This window comes from Heterodontus francisci, chromosome 8, assembly GCF_036365525.1.
Source record: "Heterodontus francisci isolate sHetFra1 chromosome 8, sHetFra1.hap1, whole genome shotgun sequence".
In the NCBI taxonomy this organism is placed as follows: domain Eukaryota; kingdom Metazoa; phylum Chordata; class Chondrichthyes; order Heterodontiformes; family Heterodontidae; genus Heterodontus; species Heterodontus francisci.
Window position 1 is genome coordinate 15831380 of NC_090378.1, and position 27839 is coordinate 15859218.

General features: G+C 43.8%; 1 protein-coding gene across 2 annotated transcripts in view; it reads right to left on the minus strand.

Annotated features, from left to right (window-relative positions):
• Positions 1-783: 783 nt before the first annotated feature.
• gipc2 (GIPC PDZ domain containing family, member 2) overlaps positions 784-27839 on the minus strand; it is an 86901-nt gene continuing 59845 nt past the window's right edge. The window contains exons 3-6 of one of the 2 annotated variants that reach the window (XM_068036663.1): positions 21994-22174; positions 11467-11576; positions 7082-7163; positions 784-3256 (exon numbers count right to left, since the gene is read on the minus strand). In XM_068036663.1, the coding sequence (XP_067892764.1) occupies positions 3105-3256; positions 7082-7163; positions 11467-11576; positions 21994-22174 (525 nt within the window). In that variant the 3' untranslated portion in view covers positions 784-3104. Of the gene's footprint in view, positions 3257-7081; positions 7164-11466; positions 11580-21993; positions 22175-27839 lie in introns of both variants that reach the window. The other variant, XM_068036662.1, reaches the window with a different exon arrangement.

Below are 27839 nucleotides of genomic sequence, written 5' to 3' on the forward strand. Positions count from 1 at the left end.
ATCCAAGTGACTTCCCCTCCACTTCCATTGATTTTATCGGATAAATCTCCAGCCAACTGGCAATGGAGACTTTACCTTAGATCCATGATGGAAACTCACCAGCTGCAGTGTGAAGACCTGAAAAGAATCTCTAGGATGACTATAATCCCAACCATCATTTATCCTTCAATCACTGAAGCAGATTATCTGGTCAATTATCTTGTTGGGGATTGTGGGACCTTGTTTGAGCAGTAATGCCACGTTTCCCTACTTCACAAGTACTTTATTGGCTGTGCAGCGCTTTGTGACATGAAAGGCACTATATAAATGCAAGTTCTTTTTAGAAAATGTGAGGGATTGGACGGTGTAGTAGATCAGATACTGATCTTTAATCTGTTTTTTGGGTTTGAGTCAAGCCCAGTCTGATGGGAGAAATTACTTCTGTGAAGTATGAGGATGGGTCGTCTCAACTCATTTCATAGTGGGAATAAATCATGTACAAAATGGTCTAATTTGGCATTAAAATGACATTGAGAAATATGGCACACTAATGCCGAAGGAAGCGCTCAAGTGTGGGACTGAGGCACATGATTGGGGAGGAACAGAGGAGACTTTACACTGCAAAGTGTTACTGCTGACCTGGGAGCGCTTGATGCTGAGAAAACCCAAAGTGGAAGATCTTACATCATCAAAATGAACACCTGTGATGAAAGCAAAAAGCAGTGATAAATGCTGTACAAAGGATTTAATCACAAAACTAAGCATATTTCTGTTATTTATCATACCAATATTTTTAACACAAGGTTTCTCAAAAAATCTTTAATAGAAAACAATCTTTACAGAAGACTTTTTCTCCTAATGTAGTGTAAATCTCATTTCTAATTTTCAGTAGTTCACACACAGATGCATTGTTTTAGGCAAAGTAGTCATTATAATCCATAGTGGCATTTTGAAGTACAATTATGGCAGAATGTCCATTTGCACTGTGCGACACCCTTTGTGATTAATGCTTAGTTATTTTTCCCTGTTTTTGATTTCCCCTATAAATGAAAGTGCAGAGAAATTTGGTTGAATTTAAAAGGAAAACTGGTCCCGTTAGACAGAGGTGTCTAAATTGCAACCTATGAGTCCACCTGCAGCCTCCAGGTCCTTAGCAGGTCAAGCCCTGTTTGTGCTTGTGTTTCTTACTCTGGTTGGTCCTGTTTGAGTTGTGAGCCTGGAGGTTTGGAAAGAGCTGGGTTATTTGGAAGGTGCAGGGGAGGGAGAGGTTGTGCTTTCGCCTCATTGGTCAATAAATTCTGAATCAAAATGCCAAAACCTGGGGGCATCAGCAGCTCGAGATATATACAAGTTAATGGGAATGTTGATCTAAACTTCATTTACAGTCTGGTGAGACTCCATGGTACATACCTGTTCAGCCCATGGGGACTAAGGTTGGACACCCCGGGAACAGTTTCTGAGGTAAGTGTTTCAGTAAGGCGATTGTAAAGTTATAGAAATATAAACTGGAATAAGCACCTACATCCCATTGAAAGATATAGCCATATGAACAAAAATCCATCCAGATGTAGAACAAAAAGCTCAAATAAATAAACAAGATGTTCAAGATTACAGACAACCAATGCATGAAGCAATCTCAATTAGATCTGGTTATATACTGCATTAAAAAATGAAAATGTTCAGTGGGTGGAAAAATAATTATAAAGCTTGACTCACCAAACAATGTTATACAAAAATTATTCTTCCAAGAAGCTCTGGCTAGCTTCCCGCACTCTGTGCAGCACTGGGGTTAAGGAATAACTTTCAAGTGAATGGGCGTTAGGGACAGGGGAGCTGTGCCAGATGAGGACATTGCCCCAGGTAAGGAGAACCCTCCTATAGTAAACTCCTACCTGCATTCCTATAAATCAACAGGCAACATGTATTTAAAGATTAAATGAATTCAAAATAGGAAGTACTGGATCAATATTTAAAAATAGAAATCTTAGCAAACTTCTGATTAGGTGACAGTCCCAGTACCACATTTCATGCAAAGATCAAAATTAGTAATTTGGTTATAAAAACACACTGCAGAATGGCATTAGGCACACTGTGGTAAATAAATTTAAGGCTTCATAAAAACCCAGATTGTGATAAAAACACTTCTTGGTTTGCAATTCTTTATATTTTGACTCAATATTAGGCCCATATACGTAGCACAAGTTGTACAAAACCCCCATTAAATTGAGCAATTTGAGTGCACAAAATATTCTTCAGAACGTCTTTGGCCCAATATAATTTATTCAGCTACAGTAAATCAATGTTGTCGCCAGCCTTATTCAGTATACGAATAAGGAACTGCATCACTGCCAATATGCTTTAGTGTACAGTACCCTTAATTCATCACCTCAGATTACTACAGCCAGCACTAAACCAGCGTGCCATAAATTGCAAATGCTCCCTTCAGACACAATCCAATTTTGAAATAACAGACTCTGTAGCTGTAATTGTTTAGTTGAAGTGGATATTGAATTAAATCTTTCCCACTCCCATTATTACACTTTACCCAGTGGCAACATTGGTAAATGGGCATCAGGTTATAAGTGCTTTGATTTTTGCCATTCTTGATAGGGAAAGAGTGAGCACCTTCTGGTCTCTCAACCCACTCACCCTCCTTTTATATTTGCATCTGAATGCTGCTCCCCAGCAGACACAAGGGAGAAATGGAAGAGGTAAATCCCTCAACAATTCATCAAGACCCTTGGAAAACATGGGTGTGTTGAGTTTGATCAAGGCAAGTCTGCCCTTCACTCTTCCCCTACACAAACTGTTTGGTAGTTGGGGGGGGGAAGGGGAGTGGTGGTGGGAGTGGGGTATGGGGAGTGCTGTGTGTTACATTTATTTGGCCTTGTGTTTATGATCACTGTCCTCCCATTTAGAGTTTATAGAGCGAAAATAACTCAATAAAAACTAAGCTGTAATAGCACAAATGGACATAAGTCACAGGGCAAATCAAATGCTTCAATTAAAACTGCATTCATTCTATTTTCAGGCTACAAAGTGAATTGTCCATTTGACATTAAAAAGGGAACAATGAATGAAAAGCTTCAAAACACTGTCCATTAATCCCTATAGAAATGTTGGCACTAAAGTCTTCCCTTCTTAGCGTCACCTATCGCTCCCCAAATGTCGAAGACAAACTCGTCTGGGAATGCAAAGTCTCCAAGAGCTTCATCGAGTGCCACTGCAAATTCATCAGGATTTTTCTTGTCCTTTCCGACCTCAACCATGGTCGCAGCTAATGAGAAAAAGAGTAAAACAGGTTTTAACAACTTGCATTTATCGGCCCCTTTAAAGTACTAAAATGTTGCATGCTGCTTCACAGGTTGTTGGTTCCGTCACCACCTGACACAGGCTCAATCTGGCAGCTATGTTCTTCAGGACTTGGCCAATGATGGTACCACCAAGTCAGTTGGTGGCAGACACTGATTACATCCTCTTATCCAGAGTACATTCAGTGCCTTTGCTTCCCTCAGAGCTCCCACTGGGTGACACACAATATGGAGAAATATCAATTTGCCACTTGGAGGGGGGGTGGTTGGTGATGATCAACAGGAGGGCTGCTCCATGTGTTTAATCTGAAGCCATCAAACTTCAAGGTTCAGAACTCCCAGAGTCACCCCTAACTACCTGTGCCCCACCGCTACAGGGTCTATGACCCAGGGATGGTTGTGGTGGAGTCAGCATTGCTGATGACGAATATGATTCAGTGAGCATGACTATGTCAGGCTGTTGTGACGAAAATCCCACATGCCAAATGGAAATATTAATTTCATCGTGTGGAACTTTGCCTGAGATTTTTCCTGGAAATTGTTACAAATAACTTTTAAAACAGAACAGCTAGCAGCCAAGGTGGCCACGCACAATCTGCATTTGAAAAATCCAATCAATCAGGCTTGAGGCAGAAGTGATCAACTCAGCCTAGCCAGAACAATGGGGCGCTCTGATTCACTTATCTGAGATAGCCTTATCAACATGGTAGTCAAAAGGCATCGACACCCATTGACTTTGAAAGAGCCAAACCACCACCCACCAAGTTTGTCTGAACAGCTTGAGGGGACAGCCTTGAATTTCAAAAGACTCTTCCAGAAGATTCAGATTCAAACACAAAGGGGTGGTCATATCACACGACTGCTTGGGCCACTCTGGAGATTTGAGAGTGGTGACTCAGAAGGCAGACAGTAACTGTGATCCAGCAAGGGAACATCTCTCTCTCCAGTAAAGTCCCAGATAAGCCTCAGCTGCAGCTACTAAGCCTCATGTCTACAGATCCTTATAGTCAGGAACCTGAAGCAAGCCCGAACTGTGCACGTGGCCAAGCGAGGACTTCAGGACTACAATTTCAACCAAAGACACTGAGACTGAGACTCAGTATTTAAATTCCATTTATTAAGGACTCTACTCCAACCTCCAACTCTGTTTTTCCCTTTGTGTGTGTGGCTCTTGTGCGAATGCAGGCATGGATGCATAGCGCATTTTAGTAATTGTAACCGGTTTAGAGTGATAAGGTTAACAAACTTGCATCTTTCTTGTTTAAACAAGAAAATCTGTCTGATTGATTCATTTGCAGTTGTATTAGAACAACAAGTGCTCACTGAAGTGGTAAGTTAATTCACTGTGATAAAAGGATAAACCCTATTGCCGTCAAACCAGAGAAGGGGCAAAAGGGGAGCCAGAGACCCCTTCCTCACCTGGTCGTAACACTGTTCCAAAAACAACCTCCTGAGAACATGCAAGTCAGTTGTACAACATGGTTGACTCTTAACTCCCTCTGAAGTGGCCAAACAAATCATTCCCATGTCAACAATTACAAACTTCAAACATTGGGTGGGGGGGGGGGGAATCTTAAAACGGATACACATCACATCAGGAAAACCTTTAGTTGACCCTGCAAAGTCTTTGCCAGAATCTGGGAACTGGTGCTCAAGTTGGGAGAGATGTCCTAACAGACTAATAAAGCAACATCCCAAAGTAAATAAAAAGAAAAACACTTCAAAAGAAGAGTTTGCATCTAACACCTTAAAGAATCTCTCCACTCTACAGATGCCGGCTGATTGATTGTGCTTTGCCAGCATTTCCCATTCCTGATTGGGTCATTGAATTTATTCAAGGCTGAGTTAGATAGATTTGTGACAGACAAGGAAGTCAAGGGTTATGGGCCAGAAGACAGGAAAGTGGAGTTGCGACTACAACCAGATCAGCCATGATCTTATCGAATGGTGGAGCAGGCTCGAAGGGCCAAATGGCCTATTCCTGCTCCTAAGTCCGATGTTCCTATTTCCTGTATTTTACTGGTAGGGGCGGCAGATTCCCTTCCCCAAAGGACATTAGTGAAGCATTTAGATATAAACAACTTTCAGCAACTTTCTTGGCCACAAATTTTTCTGATACCAGCTCACAAATTACCAAAATTATTGAATTCATTTTCATAATTGCTATGCTGGGCCTTGAACTCACTCATAACCAGCAGAGGCACGATGAGTCAAATGGCCTCCTTCAGTGCTGTATAATTCTATTAGACTGTTGTCACTACTAGGCTACCACATCATTTGCCAACAGCTAACATTAGCTGACCAGGACCCAAATCTTACTTCTATGAAAGCGGTCCTCACAGCAACCAGTTCAGTTTTTGACCAAGTGAAAAAAAAATTTCAACCCCCCCACCCCCTCGCAAAAAAGATTTCAGAAATGATAGGGGATCAAATTTGCTGTCATCCTGGGCATTACAATAAAGGCAACATTAGGCACACAAGCACCATTCTTTAGGATTACGTAGAATTTGCAGGACAGAAATACGCCATTCAGCCCATCTGGTCTGTATTGGTTTTTATGCTCTACACGAACTGCCTGCTGATCTATTTCATTGACACCCAATCAGCATAACCTCCTAGTCCTTTCTCCCTGGTGTAGCCATCCAGCTTCCTTTAATTGAATCTGTGTTATTCACCTTAACTACTCCTTTGTGGTAGCAAGTTCCACATTCTCACCACTCTCTGGGTAAAGAAGTTTCACCTGACTTTTCTATTGGATTAATTAGTGAATATCTTATATTAATGGCCCTTAGTTTTGGGATACCCCACAAGTGGAACCATCTTGACTGCAATGACCCTAGCAAACCCCTTCATAATTTTAAAGGCCATTCTTCTAAAGGGCTGCACCCCTGTGCGTCTGGTGATCTTTCGCAGCACTGCTTACTAACACACGCCACCTGACACACCATTAAAATATACAGAGAACTTAGAGAATTTTTATATAGACCTGAGACTTTTCTCTCACCCAACCGAGACACTGCTTTTGTTGGAGCTACCAGTTCGTCAAGGGTCATGGCTTACCTTTCATTTGATTTGATGAATAGAGTTCAGGGCAATCCTGATGGGCCAGAAATGACAAAACTGCAGTCCTTCACATTTTCAGGACAAATTATTTAACAAAGGAGCTTCACTCTTTTAACTACATAGCAACGTATAACAGAGGGGTGTCAGAGAATCAACAATGCAATCAGGAATGTAGCACCCTCACTGAGCAAATCAGCTGTGCTAATACAGGATGGAAATGAAGCATTTCACAAGTTGGAGATTCAGACTACTCAAGTTAGTTCATTCAGCCAGTTAAGGCCTCAAGCCAAACCCCTACTTCCACCACTCATAGCATGCAAATATAGCACCTAAAGTCTGTTCCAAGGATTGGTCACTCTAAAGAACGTCCTGACAGGAGTTCAAAATGTGCCTTACACTAGTTTAGAACCTGTGGCCTCTTGTCCAATCACAGTTTAAGCCAATATGCTGAAATACTGAGAGATACTCCTGAATTGCTCCATTCAAATTGCCCCTCTTGTGTTAGACAGCTCAAAATGCTGTTTAGGTAAACCCAAGTTTGGAAGTAGAAGATCTGTATTGCTAGGTATGAAAATTTCACACTTGTATCCTGAAATCCTAGTGGAACACTAGTAACACGAGATTGAAAAACACGTTTCACAAATAACTATAAAAGAGAGAAACACTTTGGTTATTTAGAGTTCTATAGAACCAAAAACCATTGTTAGGAAAAATAGCAATAAACTCACCTAATTCTGTGTCCCTTATACCCATATAACTTTCTAACAGATCATCAACTTTACTGATTGCCTTTTCTTCAAATTCAGTGGGCTGTTGATATAAAAAAAAGTTAGTTCAAGAATAAAAGTCAATTGACTATGGACTGTAAGACAATCAACAAATTTACCATACAAAAGATCCTCATGTTATTTTATATTATATAACAGCACCTTTCACAACCTCAGGACATCCCAAAGCTCTTTTCTCAATGGATTATCCTTGAAGTGTAATCACTGTGAATCAGCAGCCAATTTGAGCACAAACTGCAATGATATAAATGATCTAATAATCTAGGGGTGGGATGGGTTAGGCATTAGTTGCAGGATAAATGTTGACCAGGCACCGGGAGAGTTATGCAGGAATGTACAGCACCGAAACAGGCCACTCCACGAGCCCCTCCAATTACTCAACTATTCTGCACAATTTCTTCTTCAGTCGCTCGTGTTTCTCTCATCTCTCCTTCGACCTCATTTACTTCCCCAGCTCTTCTTCCAATAGCGTCATGAGATCTTTTATGTCCATCTGAAAGGGTAAATGGAGCCCTTGGTTTAACCTCTCATCCGCACAGAGGCACTTCAAATTGTGCAGCACTCCTTCAGTACTGCACCGGAAGTGTCAGCCTAGATTATGTGCTCAAGTCTCCAAAGTGAGGCTCAAATCCACCACCTCCTGACTCAAGGCACGAGTGCTACCAACTGACCTAAAGCTAACACGTAAAACAAACCTAGATAATCATGGCTATACACCAAGAACGGCCAATATAATTCTGAATCAGTAATGTAATATAGTGTCCACAGAGACGGTGGTAATGTCACTGGACTAGTAATCCAGGAGGCCTAAGTTAATGTCCTGGGGATAAAAACAAAGTGCTGGAAATACCCAGCAGGTCTGGCAGCACAGTTGGAGAGAGAAACAAAGTTAATGTTTCAGGTCTGGGTTCACTTCTGTGCTTGAAAATCTATGTTGTGCTGTGCATTTCACTCACTGTGGAATAAGGCTCGCCTCACCAAGTCTTGAAGTCTGCCTTCAGGAAGATTGAAGTAGTGCACATCCAAGAGGCACAAAGAATCATGTCATACAACAGGCCATTCAGCCCACCATGCAAAGCAGTCCCGATCATAACTCACTGTTTATCGACCCTCCTGCCAATGGAAGCAGTTTCTCCTTATTTACTCCAAAGTCCTTCATGATTTTGACTATCTCGATTAAATCGCACCTTAAGCTTCTCTGGTGTAAGAACAGTCACAGTTTCCTCACTCTCTGCACATAACTGAAGTCTCTCATGCCTGGTACCATTCTAATAAATATCCTCTGCTCCCTCTGCAAGGCCTCCACATCTTTCCGAGAGTGTGCTGCCCAGAATTGGATACAATATTCTGTATTTATCTTGTGAAATATGCTTGGGGAATGTACAGCAGGGTGCATGCTGGATGACCCTCAGCCTGTCCAGAAAACGGACAGAATAAAGCACTTTATTCTGTTTGTAGCCTGTTCACTGGGTCATCTTGAAGGTGGGATAAGAGAGGTAAAGCTGGAGTTTATTGAAGTATGTACACCATGCTTTGTGATGTTGATTGATGCTTCATGTGCTAGATATCAGCCTGTTATTTTTTTTTCTGTAGCGTGATCAAATAAAATGTCTGTTTAAAAGAAAAACACTGCAGAAATATCTGGCACAAAAAGGATCCCTATTAATAGGTTTCAAGCTAGACTATTTAAAATTAACATTAGAAATGCAAGCAGGAAGATCCCCTCCACAAAGAAATTCAGTGTTATCCTAAAACAGTAAAATATTTGACCATAAAGTGAGCTTCTAACCCCATCTTCACTGCATCACCAAGACTGCTTACTTCCATTTCCATAACACTGTCCATCTGAGTCTCTGCCACAGCTCACCTGCTGCCAAAACACTCATCCTTGGCTGTTACCTTGAGACTCAACTATTCCAATACCCTCCTGGCTGCCCTCCCACTTTGTGCCCTCCGCAAACACTATCTCATCCAAAACTCTGCGGCTCAAACTCATACCAAGTCCCGTTCACTCATCATCCCTGTGCTTGCTGACCTACATGGGCTCCTGGACAGACGATGACTCAATTTTAAAACACTTAGCCCCGTTTTCAAATCCCTCTATGGCATTGTCCCTCACTTTTTCTAGCTGCTCCAGCCCCATAACTCTCAGATAACTGCGCTCCTCTAATTCCAGCCTCTCACATATCCCCAATTTTAAAATTGCCCACCACTGGTGACTGTGCCAGAAGCTGCCAAAGCCCTGAGCTCGAGAATTCCCTCCCTATACCTGTCTACCTCCCTTTCCTCTTTTAAGACCCTCCTTAAATCCTGACTCTCGGATCAATCCTCATGTCTCTTGTGGCTCGGTGCCAAATTTTATTTAATAATCACTCTTGAAGCATTATGGGATATTTCACTACAGTAAAGTACAGTAAAAACAAGTTGTTGATGCTGTTGCTAATTTAGTGCACTATTTCCACAGGTTCAGGCATCAGACACAGCAAACAGAAATTAGCTCAGGTATAACTGTATTGGAACAGTAATCTTAACAGTTTTTAGGTGGAAACTGGGTAGTTTGACACAGGTATTTAACCTATGGGATCTGGTTGAAATCCAGCCCAGTCTGATGTGGCTCACACAATTACGCTGAAGTTACAGCATAGAAACAAGCTATTTTCCCCAACAGATCTATGCAGGTGCTCATACTATATACAAGCTTCCCCTCACTCTAGTTACCTTCCCCCGTTGTACCCTTTCCCTCATTTTGCATCATGCTATCTGCTTCAACCACTCCACGTGGCAGCTAGTTCCACATTCTCAGCTGTGTAAAGAAATTTTTCCTTAATTTTTTATTTGATCCATAACGGCAATCTTATATTTTCACTGCCTTGCTCCTGACTCATTTACAAGTGCAAACAGTTCCTCCACATCCACCCTATCTAAGTCTTCATAATTTTAAAACGCTCCATCAAATCTCTTGGGTCTTTTTTTTTCTCAATTCTGAGGGACAGTATCAACTTTCATTTAGAAAGGCATAGATTAATCAAGGAAAGTCAGCATGGATTTAAAGGAACTTGATTGAATTTTTTGAGGAAGTGACAAGTAGGGTTGATGAGGGCAGAGTGGTGGATGTGGTCTACATGGATTTTAGCAAGGCTTTTGATGAAGTTCCATATGGCAGACTGGTCAAAAGTCCTAGGAATCCAAGGGAGGATGGCAAATTGGATCCAAATTTGGCTTAGTGGCAGGAATCCAAGGGTAATGGTTGACGGGTGTTTTTGCAACTGGGAGGCTGTTAACAATGAGGTTCCGCAAGGCTCCGTATTCAGGCCCTTGCTTTTTGCAGTTTACATTAGACTCAAATGTAGGGGACATGATAAAGTCATCGACAGTTGAGACAAAATTTGGACATATGGTTGACAGTGAGAAGGAAAGCTTTAGGCTGCAGGAAGATATAGATATAAGTGGTCAGCTGGGCAGAAAAGTGGAAAATAGAATTCAATCCAGAGAAGTTCAAGGTAATGCATTTTGGGAGGTACAAAAATGCAAATGAATACAAACTAAACGGGAAGATACTGGGTACTGTAGATGAACAGAGGGACCTTGGAGAATGTGCCCATAGATCCTTAAAGGCAGCATGACAGGTCAATAAGGTGGTTAAGCAGGCATATGGCATGCTTTCCTTTTTTTAGCCAAGGCATAGAATACAAGAGCAGGGAGGTTATGCTAGAACTGTATACAACAGTAGTTGGACCACAGCTTGAGTCCTACATACAGTTCTGGTCACCACATTACAGAAAAGATGCAATTGCACTGGAGAGGGTGCAGGGGAAATCTACGAGGATGTTGCCATGACTGGAAAATTTTAGCTATGAGAAAAGATTGGATAGTCAGGAGTTGTTTTCTTTGGATCAGAGGAGGCTGAGAGATGACTTAATTGAGGTTTATAAAATTATGAGGGGCCTAGATAGATTAAGTAGGGATGACCTATTTACTTTAGCTGAGGGGTCAAAAACAAGAGGCATAGATTTGAATTAATCTGTAGAAGGATTAGATGGAAGATGAAGAAATGCTTTTTTTCACCCAGAGGGTGGTTGGGACCTGGAATTCTCTGCCTGAAAGGGTGGCAGAAGCAGAAACTCTCTCACATTTAAAAAAACAGTTGGACGTCTGCTTGAACAGCCATGACCTGCAGGACTACGGACCTAGTATAGGAAGGTGGGATTAGGCTGGGTCGTTCCATTCTCCAGAACAAAAAACACAAAATAACTTACATGTAACAGATTTGAAACTCTAAATATCTAAACCATGTTCAAAAAATCATTCCATTCTGTAGCACTTACTAATTCTTCAACAGTTGCAGGTCCCTTTGATCGTAATCGTAGTGTACCCCTCCCTGTGCCAATCTTGCTATCACCACCAGGTCTTCCTCCTCGTGACCTTGGCTCAATTGCTTCTGACAACGAAGGAAAAAAAGTAAATTAAATTTTAAAAGTCTCCAAATTTCACAAAATGGGGAAATGCAATTTTTTGCACAAGTCACATTTTCGAAGTAAACTACAGCTTCCTAATACATCACATACATCTACCTTCATGTACTGTACAATATCAAATCATTATATTGTGCTATAAAAGGTTTTGTATAACAGAGAGAGACAGAACAGCTTCAGAAAAGTCGCATTTACATACATCCTTTCACATCCTCAAGACGGCCCAAAATGCTTCACGGCCAATTACTTTTGAAGCAAAGTCACTGTTAGATAGGACAATGTAGCAGCCAATTTCAATATTGCAAGGTCCCATAAACAACAAATGAGATTAATGACCAGAAGAATGGATAAGACAGACATGCATTAATGCTCCACCTTCGATCACCTCAGAAACCTCAGAGCAGAACACATACAAAAACTGCTTTTGACCGGCAGTGACTATTGCTTTGTGAGCTAAAACAGCAGCGACTGAATGAATAGCCCAGTTAACCTCACTTCCCTCTCCTCCTTCATAAGGCTGTTTAAAAGTTGTCTCTTTGATTGAGCTTCTGGTCATCTGACCTAATCATAGATACAGAAAAGAGAAGGCTGATGGGTAGCCTGATTGAGTACTTTATTATGAAAGCACTTGAGAACAGAGAAGTAATTCTCATTTTTGGGAAGAGAGGTGAAGACATAGGGGAGACTAAAACTAGGGTCATCAATAGAAGATAATAACCAATAAATTCAATAGCGAATTGAGGAGAAACTTCTTTGCACAGAGAATGGTGAGAATGTGGAATTCGCCACTACAAGTTTAGGCGAATAGCATGGATGCATTCAAGGGGAAGCTAGATAAGGGTGTGGGGGAACAAAGAATAAAAGGTTGTGATAAGGTTAGAAGAGGGATGGGCTGTAGGCTTGTGTCGAGCACAAATGCGTCATGGATCGGTGGGTCCAAATGGCCTGCACCTGTTCTGTTACACTCGATTTACACAATATAGTTTGTGCCTGGCCACCACCGCAGAAGGAAATCACTTGCTTCCAAATTGTAATTTACATTTGATACAACAATTTGCATAACCATATCTGTGCAAGCAGACAGTGACAGAATTCAGGCAGTGAGACTGAAGTCATCATCACAGAGGGAGGCCATTTGAAAGCAATGGAACCGTTACCCTGTGGTGTAAGGAAAATTACAGCACGGAGAATTGTGATGGCTGAATGTTCGACCTCTGTTTTACAGAAGGGGCCTGAAGTACAACCAAGAAACAGAAGGCAAAGAAACAGTGTTCTGGGTGATCCATGGACTTGGGCAGAATATCGTGTTGGACGCAAAGATAGATGTAAGTGCAACCACATCTCAACTTATGCTCATTTAAATTCCAAGATAAAAACAGAAAATTCTGGAAATGTTCAGGTCAGGCAGCATCTTAAAGACACAGAGTTAACATTTCATGCCAATGCCCTGTCGTCAGAACTGGAAGATCTTCCAGACTTAGTGAATTCAATTGCATAATGTGCTATAGTGGAGTCTGAACCTCTGGATTGTTAGTCCAGTAACATAACCTGCAATCATAAAGCGATTCTAAACATACTGAAACATCTCAAGGCATTTCACAGGATTCACAAGCAACTTGACACTGCTAGGCTACGATACCTTTTGAAACTCTTGTGTAAAGACTCTCCTCTTCATGATTCTCTTTTAGTAACAGATCACCCTCCGGTTTAATCAAATGTTAGAACAGAAGCATTAAAGCTGGCAGAACATTGTGCATAGCACCACCAAGTGGCCAGGTTTGAGTCCCATCACATATCAGTACTGCCAGTTCTGATATACAAATTCAAAAGCAATGTGATAATGACTAAAAATTTTTTTTAAACTGATTTCAGTTGGATAAATATTGGCCAGAACCCTGGAGTTACTTACTTTTTCGAACTAGTACCAGGGAATCTTCTATGCGCACCTGAGAGAATAGACGGGGCCTTAGGTTAAAGTTCCATTCAGAAGATGACACCTCTGACAGTGCAGCATTCCCTCAGTACTGCATTGGGATCAGCCTGGATTTTGTGCTCAAGTCTGTGGAGTGGGACATGAACCCATGACTCAAATGCAGCAGAATGTGACCCACTGAGTCGCAGCAGTCATCTATAAATCAATCATTTGCGCAGTTTACAGCTGTTACAATAAGGAGGAGCGCAGCACAGCATCATCATTCCCAGTCAGTATTGCATGAGATAGAGCCAAGACCTGACAGGCAAACAAAGCAACCAACCCTAGCTGAGCTGGTATACATTTATTGCGCATCACTCTGGCCTGATCCCAGATGCTGTTTCCTTTGTGAGCTGCAGGCTTGCAGTCAGACTGCCGGGTTCCACAATGCAACTTCACTGAGGATTAACTGAACACCCTGCTCATCAGCAACTAGATAACAAATAGCAAAAGGTAGATCTCTTCCCTCCCTCATTTCCACTCCAGCCAACCTGCATTAATATAGACCATGTGTCCTCATTACATCTTAAAGTGCTTTACAGTCAATTAAGTACTTTTGACGTGTAGGCACTGCTCATGTAAGCAAAGGCTGCAGCCAATTTTCACCCAGTACAGTCGCACAAACTGCAAATGAGATCAAGGTCCAGTTCAGTTTTTGGTAGCGTTGGTCGAAAAAGAAAACAGTACAGAACTTGCTGCTTCCCATGGGTTGCAGTATCAATGAACTGCAATATCAGAACAGGTAGCACTGCGACAGTTATCAACCTTGGCCACTTCGTGTTACGCACAACTCACTGCCAACTTCAGTGCCTATGTTCCAATGATTGATTAAACAGGATGATGATTATTAGCAGAACAAGTTATCAAGAGGAGTGCCGTTGCACGAGAGTTTCACAAGGTATTAAATGATGTCTGATCACACTTCTGTGAAACACCCAGAGACATTTTACTGCATTAAAGGCACCACATAAATGCAGAAAAGACTGGAAATAGCCATTCAGGCAGCATCTGTGGATAGAGAAACAAAATTAATGTTTCACGTCAGTGACCTTTTGTCAGAACTGGAAAAAGTTATAGATTTAACAGGTTTTATGCAAGTACAGAGGCAATGAAAGGAGTAGTGGGGAGAAAAGAACAAAAAGAAAAAATCTTTTGTTCTTTCCTCTCCCTCGCTGCCTCAGTACTTGCTTAAAACCCATGAGGCATCTTTAACCTTTTTCAGTTAAGAAAGGCCATTAGCCTGAAATACTACTGCTTCTCCTTCCACAGATGCTGCCTGATATGCCGAGTACTTTCAGCATTTTCCATTTATATTTCAGAATTCTTCTTCTTCTTTGGCCTCCTTGTCTCGAGAGACAATGGGAAAGCGCCTAGAGGTGGTCAGTGGTTTGTGAAGCAGCATTCAAATGAGTATAAATCGAGAATAGCGATTACACTTTGGCACAGCACAAGCTATTCCACCCAAGTTCATCCATCACCCAGAACCCAGTTTCTCTGCCTCCTCTTTCTTACTTTTACCTCGACCCCTCTAGTCCAGAGGTCAAAACTTCAGCCATCACAATCCTGCATACTGTAATTCTCCTAAGGCCCCTGGGTTATCACTCCCACTGCCTCCAAATGGTCTCACTCTGCGATGATGGCTTCAGTCTCCCTTCCTGAATTCCGTCACTTCCTGCCTGCTCTGATACTGTCCTGCACATCATCCTTCCAAATGTACGATTACAATTTTGAAGTAATTTCTTTCTACTATCTGCAGCTACACCGAGTCTACGGCACAGAAACAGACTATTCAGCCCAATTGGTCCTCCTCCCACCCTTCTCCACCTAACCTATCAGCAAAACCATCTATGCCTTTCTCCCTCATGTTTATCTCGCTTTCTCTTGAATGCATCTATTTTAATCACCTGAACTATTCCTTACGACATCAAATTCCCCATTCTCTGATCAAAAGGAGTTTCTGCTGAATTCCCGATTGGATTTTTTTTTTTTAATAGAGACTATTGTAGATTTATAGTCTCTAATTTTGGACTCGTCTGCAGGTGGAAACATTTTCTCTACATATAGCCCATCATCATTTTCAAGACCTCTATCAGTACACCCCTCAGCCTTTGCTTTAAAATAAAAAAGCCCAGCCTGTTCAATCTTTCCTTATTGTTATAACCTCTCAGTTCCAGTATCATTAATGTGAATATTTTATGCACCTCATCCAGTGCCTCTTCAGCCTTTTTGATATGCAGACTACAACTGTGCACAGAACCCAAAGCATGGTCAACACAATGTTCAACACAAGTTTAATACAACTTCTCTGCTTTTGAATTGTACCCCTCTAGAAATGAACCCCAGTGCTGCGCTTTTTGTTAATCGCTCTAATAAACTGCATCTCTACTTTTAGTGATTTGTGAATCTATACCCCTAGATTCCCTTTCACCTCGACTCATTGAGACTCTTACTTCCCAAGGAGTATGTGGCCTCCTTATTCGTCCCACCACAGTTCACCACATCACCTATATTGAAATTCATTTGTGAATTTCAAATGCATTCTGCAAGTTTATTAACAGCAGACCACCACAAAGATTTTGCACGACGCATGTCATTCCACACACAAAGTCCAAACTAACACACCCAATTCAACTAAATACCCCACTTCTTCTTTGGCCTCCTTGTCTCAAGAGACAATGGGTAAGTGCCTGGAGGTGGTCAGTGGTTTGTGAACCAGTGCCTGGAGTGGCTATAAAGGCCAATTCTAGAGTGACAGGCTCTTCCACAGGTGCTGCAGAGAAATTTGGTCGTCGGGGCTGTTGCACAGTTGGCTCGTCCCTTGCGCTTCTGTCTTTTTTCCTGCCAACTGCCAAGTCTCTGACTCGCCGCACTTTAGCCCCGCCTTTATGGCTGCCCGCCAGCTCTGGCAATCGCTGGCAACTGACTCCCACGACTTGTGATCAATGTCACAGGACTTCATGTCACGTTTCCAGACGTCTTTAAAGCGGAGACATGGACGGCCGGTGGGTCTGATACCAGTGACGAGTTCGCTGTACAATGTGCCCTTGGCGATCCAAGCCATCTCAAGCGCCGCTGGTTCAGTAGGGTGCATATGCTGGGGATGTTGGCCGCCTCAAGGACTTCTGTGTTGGAGATATGGTCCTGCCACCTGATGCCAAGGATTCTCCAGAGGCAGCGAACATGGAATGAATTGAGACGTCGCTCTTGGCTGACATACATTGTCCAGGCCTTGCTGCCGTAGAGCAAGGTACTGAGGACACAGGCTTGATACACTCGGACTTCTGTGTTCAGTGTTAGTGCGCCATTTTCCCACACTCTCTTGGCCAGTTTGGACATAGCAGTGGAAGCCTTTCCCATGCGCTTGTTGATTTCTGCAGAGAGAGACAGGTTACTGATGATAGTTGAGCCTAGGTAGGTGAACTCTTGAACCACTTCCAGAGCGTGGTCGCCGATATTGATGGATGGAGCATTTCTGACGTCCTGTCCCATGATGTTCGCTTTCTTGAGGCTGATGGTTACGCCAAATTCATTGCAGGCAGCCGCAATCCTGTCGATGAGTCTCTGCAGACACTCTTCAGTGTGAGATGTTAATGTAGCATCGCCAGCAAAGAGGAGTTCCCTGATGAGGACTTTCCGTACTTTGGTCTTCACTCTTAGACAGGCAAGGTTGAACAACCTGCCACCTGATCTTGTGTGGAGGAAAACTCCTTCTTCTGAAGACTTGAACGCATGTGAGAGCAGCAGGGAGAAGATCCCAAACAGTGTAGGTGCAAGTACACAGCCCTGTTTCACGCCACTCAGGTTAGGAAAGGGGTCTGATGAGGCGCCGCTATGCTGAATTGTGCCTTTCATATTGTCATGGAATGAGTTGATGATACTTAGTAGCTTTGGTGGACATCCGATCTTTTCTAGTAGTCTGAAGCGACCACGTCTGCTGACGAGGTCAAAGGCTTTGGTGAGATCAATGAAAGCAACGTAGAGTGGCATCTGTTGTTCGTGGCCTTTCTCCTGTAGCTGACGAAGGGAGAACAGCATGTCAATGGTGGATCTCTCTGCTCGAAAGCCACACTGTGCCTCAGGGTAGACACGCTCGGCCAGCTTCTGGAGCCTGTTTAAAGCGACTCGAGCGAAGACTTTCCCCACTATGCTGAGCAGGGAGATTCCACGGTAGTTGTTGCGGTCACCGTGGTCACCCTTGTTCTTATAGAGGGTGATGATATTGGCATTGCGCACGTCCTGTGGTACTGCTCCCTCGGCCCAGCACAGGAAAAGCAGTTCATACAGTGCTGAAAGTATAGCAGGCTTGGCACTCTTGATGATTTCAGGGGTTATGCCGTCCTTCCCAGAGGATTTTCCGCCGACTAGAGAATCAATGGCATCACTGAGTTCCAATTTTGCTGGCTGTACGTCCAACTCGTCCATGACTGGCAGAGACTGGGCTGCATTGAGTGCGGTCTCAGTGACATTTTCCCTGGAGTATAGTTCTAGGTAGTGCTCCACCCAGCGGTCCATTTGCTTGCGTTGGTCAGTGATTGTGTCCCCTGATTTAGATTTGAGGGGGGCGATCTTCTTGATGGTTGGCCCAAAAGCCCTCTTAATGCCATCATACATTCCCCTGATGTTTCCGGTGTCAGAGGCCAGCTGAATATGACTGCATAGGTGTTGCCAGTAGTCATTTGCGCAGCGCCTGGCTGTTCTTTGTGCAGCACTTCTGGCTGCTTTAAGTGCTACGGATGTTAACTCGCTGGGGGCTTTCTTGTAGTTCAGCAGTGCAATGCGCTTAGCGGCTATGACAGGTTTCAGCTCTTCAAAGTGAGATCGAAACCAGTCTACATTCCGCTTCACACGTTTGCCATAGGTGATCATTGCTGAGTCATAGATGGCGTCTCTGATGTGGGCCCACTTGGTCTCTGCATCCCCTGTAGGAGTGTTCTGAACGGCTTTTTCAAGTGAATTTAGAAACCTATGTAACAGCTGTGGATGAGAAATTCTGCTAGTGTTGATGCGCGGGCGGCCCTTCTACTTGGAGTGATGCAGCTTCTTTGGTTTGAGTCTAACCTTGCTGCACACCAGGGAGTGGTCGGTGTCGCAGTCCGCACTGTGGAAGCTGCGTGTGTTTGAACGCTGTTTAAAGAGGCTCACTTTTTGAGGCCCAGCTGGTGCCAGCAACGTGATCTTGAGTGCCTCCAAGAAACCTGATGACAGGGTTTAGTGTGAAAGAACGAGTTGGTGATGCAGAGGTTATGATAGGTGCACAAGTCAAGCAGTCTCTGTCCATTCTCATTCATCCTTCCAATCTCATAGCGCCCAAGGCAGGAGGGCCATGAGTCATGGTCGGCCCCAACCCTGGCATTAAAGTCCCCCAGCAGGAACAGGTGTTCAGTATTGGGGATGCTACTAATGATATTATGGAGTTCCTCGTAGAACTGGTCTTTAGCTTCAGGTGGAGAGCAGAGTGTTGGAGCATAGACGCTAAGTAGGTGTACTGGACCAGAGGCGGTGAACAGTCGGATGGACAGTATGCGTTCCGAGCCATTTGAGGGTGGCTCTATCATGCTGAGCAAGGAGTTTCTGATGATGAAGCCCACTCCATGCTGTCTTGGTTCTTCAGGATCCCTACCCTGCCAGAAGGTGGTGTAGTCTTACTCTCTTAGAGATCTGCTCGCAGGGAGGAGTGTCTCCTGAAGTGCTGTAATGTCCACATTGAGTCTGCTGAGCTCATTGTTAATGATGACGGTCTTCCGAGAATCATTGATTTGTGTAAGGTCTTCCGACAGGCCAGGACACATAGTTCTGACGTTTCAGCTTGCAAAACGAAGGGCTGGTACCTTCTTTCCTTTTTTAGACCAAGGCTAAGGGAGTAAACCCCAACAGAAAATCCGGAGCGGAATCCCGAAGGCGGTCATATGTCACCTTTGGCATGTTTCCGGCAGTCCCTGCAGCCATACCGGTGCCATACGTCATGCTCTGCACTCCTTTGGACCCCACCAGAAAGGCAGAGGGGGGGGTTTTGATGCTTGGGCAACTCACAACCACCATACATCCGCCCAGGCACGCACCATGGAGAGGTCACACCATAGTCGCCTCACAGCGACCAAAACACGGAAGGCAGCAATTACGGGTTATAAGTCCAGCTCAATTGGTGTAGAGATTGGGCGCCACAGGTTGCCTTTGTCGGTGGGAGGGGTCATCGCATCTCACTGGACAGCTACCGCCCGCCTCATACCAGGCAGCCCCGAACAGTAAGGTTCTGTCCCGCCACAGTCCACCTGCTTCAATGCGTGCTTGGAGCTCAGGGTCATTGCCCGACAAATGGACTGTAACACCACACCAAACAGCACGACCCCACTGGACTACCTAAAAAACTGCAACGCCTACGCTTCTCCCCAGGCAACATGGATGTGCGCGTTCATTTACTGGAAGAAGCAAAAATCTCTGCTAAAGAATGCTAGGTAAACCACAATAAAGGATAATTTACAGCTTTTGAACAAGTCAGTTTGGCAGTTATTTTTTTTTCTAAATTCACAACTGTTAACATATTTCACTTCTGAGGATAAGTCCTTCAACCTTCAAGCAGATCAGGTTTCACCTTTGTCTATCTAAGTGGAGAATGAATTGGAGACACTAAATAGTTAAAATTTTGGGAATACCAGGCTGTGTGTGTGGCTGGTACCAAAACGTTAATGTTCAACTGCATTCTCCACTAGAACATACGTTTGAAATTTTCTGAAAATACATTTAACGAGGCACTTGCTGTGCTTCCAACTACAACTGTTTAGTTAACAGTTAAATCTGGAAATTAATGTGCAAATGCTACAAAATCCTTGTTGCTGGTATTACAGATATAAGGGCTAAGCTTTCTAACAGTTTGGCTGTGATCCTCCAAGTGATCTAAGAATATTCTACATTCGACAGCCCACAGAACACAAAATATAGGAAACAAGTGATTTTTCTTAGAGTAATATAAAACTGGTAAAGTTTCAAATACAATTTAAAATGAGGAAAGAGGGCTGGGGCAGGGGTCAGGCAAGAGCCCGAGGATAGAGGGAGGGAAGAAAGAGAAAGGGACTTGCATTTATCTAACACCTTTGACGACCTGAAGCAATCTCAGTTAAGTAATTTTGGGGCACAGCAAGGTCCCACTATCAGTAATGTGATAATAGCCAGATAATCTGTTTTTCTTCAGGTTTGCACTTGCTGATGTTCAATATTCAGTCTATTCACACCTATTCTGTACTAATGCTTTGTCTTTCAATACACCATTAACATATTGTTTGCCTTTGCTCCGTGACCTTTTGGCCAGCTATGTGGCCTGGTCCAATCTGCACCTTCTCCTTTGTTATCTCTTGCCCAACCCCCACCTCACTTGTTTATAATCTGTGACTTTTCTAATATTTGTCAGTTCCGAAGAAGGGTCACTGACCCGAAACGTTAACTCTGCTTCTCTTTCCACAGATGCTGCCAGACCTGCTGAGTGAATCCAGCATTTCTTCTTTTTGTTTTTATTAATGTTGGTTAAGGGATAAATACTGGTCAGATCATTGGGAAGGACTCCCCTGTTCTTCAGAATAATGTCATGGAATCTTCTACATCGACCTCACAGGGAAGACAGGGGCTCATTTTGACATATCCAAGACAGAGCATCTCTCCCTCATTACTGCACTGAGATGTCAAATTCTCAATTGAAATAACTCTAAGGAACTGAAAGTAAAGTACACATGAATGCTAGCCCAACATGTCAAACTGGGTCCATAAGTAAGCAATAAAATTTCTAACAATACCAGGTCCTTTTTGTTGGAACATCTATATGCTATAGGCCCCATGTCACACTATTCATACTGTTTAGAAAGGTAAGACAACCAGCTGCCCTAAAGCTCCAGTGACTAAATAGTTCAGAGAGACAGTACCTCTCATTCAAGTGTGGGCCGCCTTCTTGAAGTACGCCATAGCAGTGTAATACAACCACGTGGCCCATTGGCCATTTTCCAGGGCAGTTTAAGCATCGACCATGTCAGTGTGGGACTGGAGTCACAGTGAAGCCAGACTGTCTAAGGACGACATATTTCCTTCACTAAAGGAAGTTAGTGAACAGCTGCATTTTATTTGTAATGGCAATTCAACAGTTTCATGGTCACTTTGGAATGCCAGAGGAGACAGGACAAACTTGGGAAGGGCCGATAGCTCCTGGGTGAAAACAGGCACAACTTCAGCTACACTGCCCCTCAGTTGAAAATCAGCAAGCGTTTACGTGTCACAGATAAAGACTGATGCCAACGGCTCGGGTGTAATAGGGGCAGGATGACCACCAAGCAAAAGGTCGAGGGCCTGTTTCAGTGCTGTATCTCCAAATAAATAAAAATGAATAAAAATAAATACAGCCTTGCACTGCATTAGTTGTCAGGACTTACCAAATGCTTTTGTAGTTTCTACCAATTTCAACGTGAATGTTTGGCCTTTCGGCAACTCTTTTAGCATCTTGGCTACTTCATAGTGCCGACAGCCCACCACACCCCGGCCATTGATCGATTCGATGTGGTCACCAACAAGGATTACTTTAACTCGGTCAATGATGCTGTTCTCTTTGATGCGCTGGGAAATGAGAGTGAGAGAGAGCATGAACACTGTTAGGGCAAAGCAACAGAGCTGACTTCCAATTAAGAGTCTACACCAAAAACACAATTTTACACGTGTCGACCAACCCAGTATGTCTGTTACATTTTTTGCTATTACCATTTCATGGTAAATACAACCGTCTGATATCTTGGCATTCCTCCAATTGTGGCCTCTTGTGCATCCCCAGCTACCATCGCTCCACCTTTTGTGACCACACCTTCAGCTGTCTACATTCTAAGCTCTGGAATTCCCTCCCTAAGCCTCTCCACCTCTCTCCTCAAGACACTTCTTTTAAAAAAGTAGCGCAGTGGTTAGCACCGCAGTCTCACAGCTCCAGCGACCCCTAGGTACTGCCTGTGCGGAGTTTGCAAGTTCTCCCTGTGACCACGTGGGTTTTCGCTAGGTGCTCCGGTTTCCTCCCACAGCCAAAGACTTGCAGGTTGATAGGTAAATTGGCCATTATAAATTGCCCCTAGTGTAGGTAGGTGGTAGGGGAATTGAGGGAAGGTGGGAATGTGGTAGGAATATGGGATTAATGTAGGATTAGTATAAATGGGTGGTTGATGGTCGGCACAGACTCGGTGGGCCGAAGGGCCTGTTTCAGTGCTGTATCTCTAAAACAAAACCCACCTCATTGACCAAGCCTTTGGTCATCTGCCCTAATATCTCCTTTTGCGGCTCAGTGCCAAATTGTTCGGTAACACTCCTGTGAGGTGCTATATAAATGCTTAAAGGATACTTGAAGTTGGAACAATTTTGTGTCAAATCTTCAGCTTGGGAAGCCAACATAATGATTGAGCATTTGATGATGTCAATGTTCTACCTGATGCCTCAGTAGACAGAAGTACTGCCCAAAGTATTGTGTTTTCTTTCTACATTTCTCAGGACGTGGGCAATGCTGATGGGGCCGCATTTAGCGCCTTTTCCACACAAGTAGTTAATGTCAAAATCTGAAATAGATGGATTATTACAGAGTAGATCCACCAATTCCTCCCACAAATGTGGCTCCCTGCTGGGGTTTTTTTTTTTCTGGGTTGACACTATGAGCAGTGAAAATGTGAAATTTCTTCCAAATTGAGCTGGGTCAATTGAGGCTCAATGAGGAGTGTTGGAGAGCATGCCATGAGCAGCACCAGGCATATCAAAAACTGAGGTGCCAATCAGTGAAGCTAAAAAACAGGACTACGTGCATGTTTTTTTAGAATTAGAACATTACAGCGCAGTACAGGCCCTTCGGCCCTCGATGTTGCGCCGACCATCTGACCTACACTATTCCATTTTCATCCATATGTCTATCCAATGACCACTTAAATGCCCTTAAAGTTGGCGAGTCTACTACTGTTGCAGGCAGGGCGTTCCACGCCCCTACTACTCTCTGCGTAAAGAAACTACCTCTGACATCTGTCCTAAATCTTTCACCCCTCAACTTAAAGCTATGTCCCCTCGTGTTTGCCATCATCATCCGAGGAAAAAGACTCTCACTATCCACCCTATCTAACCCTCTGATTATCTTGTATGTCTCTATTAAGTCACCTCTCCTCCTCCTTCTCTCCAACGAAAACAACCTCAAGTCCCTCAGCCTTTCCTTGTAAGACCTTCCCTCCATACCAGGCAACATCCTAGTAAATCTCCTCTGCACCCTTTCCAAAGCTTCCACATCCTTCCTATAATGTGGTGACCAGAACTGCACGCAATACTCAAGGTGCGGCCTCACCAGAGTTTTGTACAGCTGCATCATGACCTCGTGGCTCCGAAACTCGATCCCCCTACTAATAAAAGCTAACACACCATATGCCTTCTTAACAGCCCTATTAACCTGGGTAGCAACTTTCAGGGATTTATGTACCTGGACACCAAGATCTCTCTGCTCATCTACACTACCAAGAATCTTCCCATTAGCCCAGTACTCTGCATTGCTGTTACTCCTTCCAAAGTGAATCACCTCACACTTCTCCACATTAAACTCCATTTGCCATCTCTCAGCCCAGCTCTGCAGCCTATCTATGTCCCTCTGTACCCTACAACATCCTTCGACACTATCCACAACTCCACCGACCTTCGTGTCATCCGCAAATTTACTAACCCACCCTTCTACACCCTCATCCAGGTCATTTATAAAAATGACAAACAGCAGTGGCCCCAAAACAGAACCTTGCGGTACACCACTAGTAACTAAACTCCAGGATGAACATTTGCCATCAACCACCACCCTCTGTCTTCTTTCAGCTAGCCAATTTCTGATCCAAAGCTCTAAATCACCTTCAACCCCATACTTCCATATTTTCTGCAATAGCCTACCGTGGGGAACCTTATCAAACGCCTTACTGAAATCCATATACACCACATCCACGGCTTTACCCTCATCCACCTGTTTGGTCACCTTCTCGAAAAACTCAATAAGGTTTGTGAGGCACGACCTACCTTTCACAAAACCGTGCTGACTATCACAAATGAACTTATTCTTTTCTAGATGATTATAAATCCTATCTCTTATAACCTTTCCCAACATTTTACCCACAACCGAAGTAAGGCTCACAGGTCTATAATTACCAGGGCTGTCTCTACTCCCCTTCTTGAACAAGGGGACAACATTTGCTATCCTCCAGTCTTCCGGCACTACTCCTGTCGACAATGACGACATAAAGATCAACAACAACGGCTCTGCAATCTCCTCCCTGGCTTCCCAGAGAATCCTAGGATAAATCCCATTTGGCCCAGGGGACTTATCTATTTTCACTCTTTCCAAAATTGCTAACACCTCCTCCTTGTGAATCTCAATCCCATCTAGCCTAGTAGGCTGTATCTCAGTAATCTCCTCGGCAACATTTTCTTTCTCTACTGTAAATACTGACGAAAAATATTCATTTAACGCTTCCCCTATCTCCTCTGATTCCGCACACAACTTCCCACTACTATCCTTGATTGGCCCTGTTCTAACTCATATCATTTTTTTATTCCTGATATACCTATAGAAAGCCTTAGGGTTTTCTTTGATCCTATCCGCCAATGACTTCTCGTGTCCTCTCCTTGCTCTTCTTAGCCCTCCCTTTAGATCCTTCCTGGCTAGCTTGTAACTCTCAAGCGCCCTAACTGAGCCTTCACGTCTCATCCTAACATAAGCCGCCCTCTTCCTCTTGACAAGCGCTTCAACTTCTTGAGTAAACCACGGCTCCTCGCTCGACAACTTCCTCCCTGCCTGACAGGTACATACTTATCAAGGACACACAGTAGCTGCTCCTTGAATAAGCTCCACATTTCGTTTGTGCCCATCCCCTGCAGTTTCCTTCCCCATCCTACACATCCTAAATCTTGCCTAATCGCGTCATAATTTCCTTTCCCCCAGCTATAATTCTTGCCCTGCGGTATATACCTGTCCCTGCCCATCGCTAAGGTAAACCTAACCGAATTGTGATCACTATCGCCAAAGTGCTCACCTACATCTAAATCGAACACCTGGCCGGGTTCATTACCCAGTACCAAATCCAATGTGGCATCGCCCCTGGTTGGCCTGTCCACATACTGTGTCAGAAAACCCTCCTGCACACACTGGACAAAAACAGACCCATCTAAAGTACTCGAACTATAGTATTTCCAGTCAATATTTGGAAAGTTAAAGTCCCCCATAACCACTACCCTGTTACTCTCGCTCCTGTCGAGAATCATCTTCGCTATCCTTTCCTCTACATCTCTGGAACTATTCGGAGGTCTATAGAAAACTCCCAACAGGGTGACCTCTCCTCTCCTGTTTCTAACCTCGGCCCATACTACCTCAGTAGACGAGTCCTCAAACGTCCTTTCTGCCGCTGTAATACTTTCCTTGATTAACAATGCCACACCCCCCCCCTTTTACCCTCTTCTCTGTTCTCACTGAAACATCTAAATCTAAATGTTAAAGAGAAGTGGCATGCCAAAGATAGAGCAAAGTGAGCCCACAACCAAAAAATTAGATCAAAACTCTGGAGTTTTGCCGCATCCAGTCGTGAACAGTGGTGGACAATTAAACAACCAGCAGGAGGTAGGAGGTTCCAAAAACATCCCCATCCTCAATGTTAGGGCAGCCCAGCACTTCAGTGCAAAAGACAAGGCTCAGGCATTTGCAACCATCTTCAGCCAGAAGAGATGATCCATCTCGGCCTCCACCTGAGGTTCCCATCACAGACGCCAGTCTTCAGCCAATTCAATTCACTCCATGTCACGTGATATCAATAAGCGGCTGAAGGCACTGGACACAGCAAAAGCTATGGGCCCCAACATCTAGGCTGTACTTCTAAAGACTTGAGCTTCAGAACTAGCCACTCCCTTAGTCCAATGTTCCAATGCAGCTACAGCACCGACATCTAACTGACAATGTGGAAAATTGCCCAGGTATGTCCTGTACACAGAAAGTAGGATAAATCCAATCCAGCCAATTACCACCCCAGCAGTCTAGTCTCAATCATTAGAAAAGTGATGGAAGGTGTCATCAACAGTGTTATCAAACAGCAATTACTCAGCAATAACCTGCTCACCGATGCTCAGTTTGGATTCTTCCAGGACCACTCTGCTCCAGACCTCAATACAGCCTTGGTCCAAACATGGACAAAACAGCTTTAATCCAGAGGTGAGGTGAGAGTGACTGTCCTTGATATCAAGGCAACATTTCACCAGAGAAGGGCATCAAGGAGCCCCATCAAAATTGAAGTCAGTGGGATCAGGGGAAAACTCTCCACTGGTTGGAGTTATACCTATCCCAAAGGAAGATGGGTGTCATCTTTGAAGGCCAGTCATATCAGTCCAAGACACTGCTGCAGGAGTTCATCAGGGTAGCGTCCTAGGCCCAAACATCTTCAACTGCTTGATCAATGACCTTCCATCCATCAGAGTCAGAAGTGGGAATGTTTGTTGATTCAAATAACATTTGTGCCACACATGTGCCAGACAATGGCCATCTTCAACAGGAGAGAATCTAACCATCTCCCCTTGATATTGAACAGCATTACCCACATCATCCTGGGTGTTACCATTGACCAGAACCTAACTGAACCAGCCATGTCAATATTGTGGCTACTAGAGCAGGTCAGAGGCTGGAAATTCTGGCAAGTAACTCATTTCCTGACTAGCCAAAGCCTGTCGATTATCTACAAGACACAAGTCAGTAATGTGATGGAATATGCTCCACTTGCCTGGATGAGGACAGCTCCAACACTCAAGAAGCTCGACATCATTCAGGACAAAGCAGCCTGCTTGATTGGCACCCCAGTCACCAACTTCAACATTCACTCCCTCCACCAATGGCACACAGTGGCAGCAATGTACACCATTTACAGGATGCACTGCAGCAACTCACCAAGGCTCCTTCAACAGCACCTCCCAAACCTGCAACCTCAACCACCTAGAAGAACAAGCGCAGCAGATGCATAGGAACACCACCTGCGTGTTACCCCCCCAAGCCACACACCATCCTGACTTGGAACTATATCACCATTCCTTCACTGTCACTGTCAAAATCCTGGTACTCCCTTCCTAACAGCACTGTGGGTGTACCTACCCCACATGGACTGCAGCAGCTCAAGAAGGCAGCGCACCACCACCTTCTCAAGGGCAATTATGGATGGGCAACAAATGCTGGCCTTGCCAGTGACACACACATCCCATGAATGAA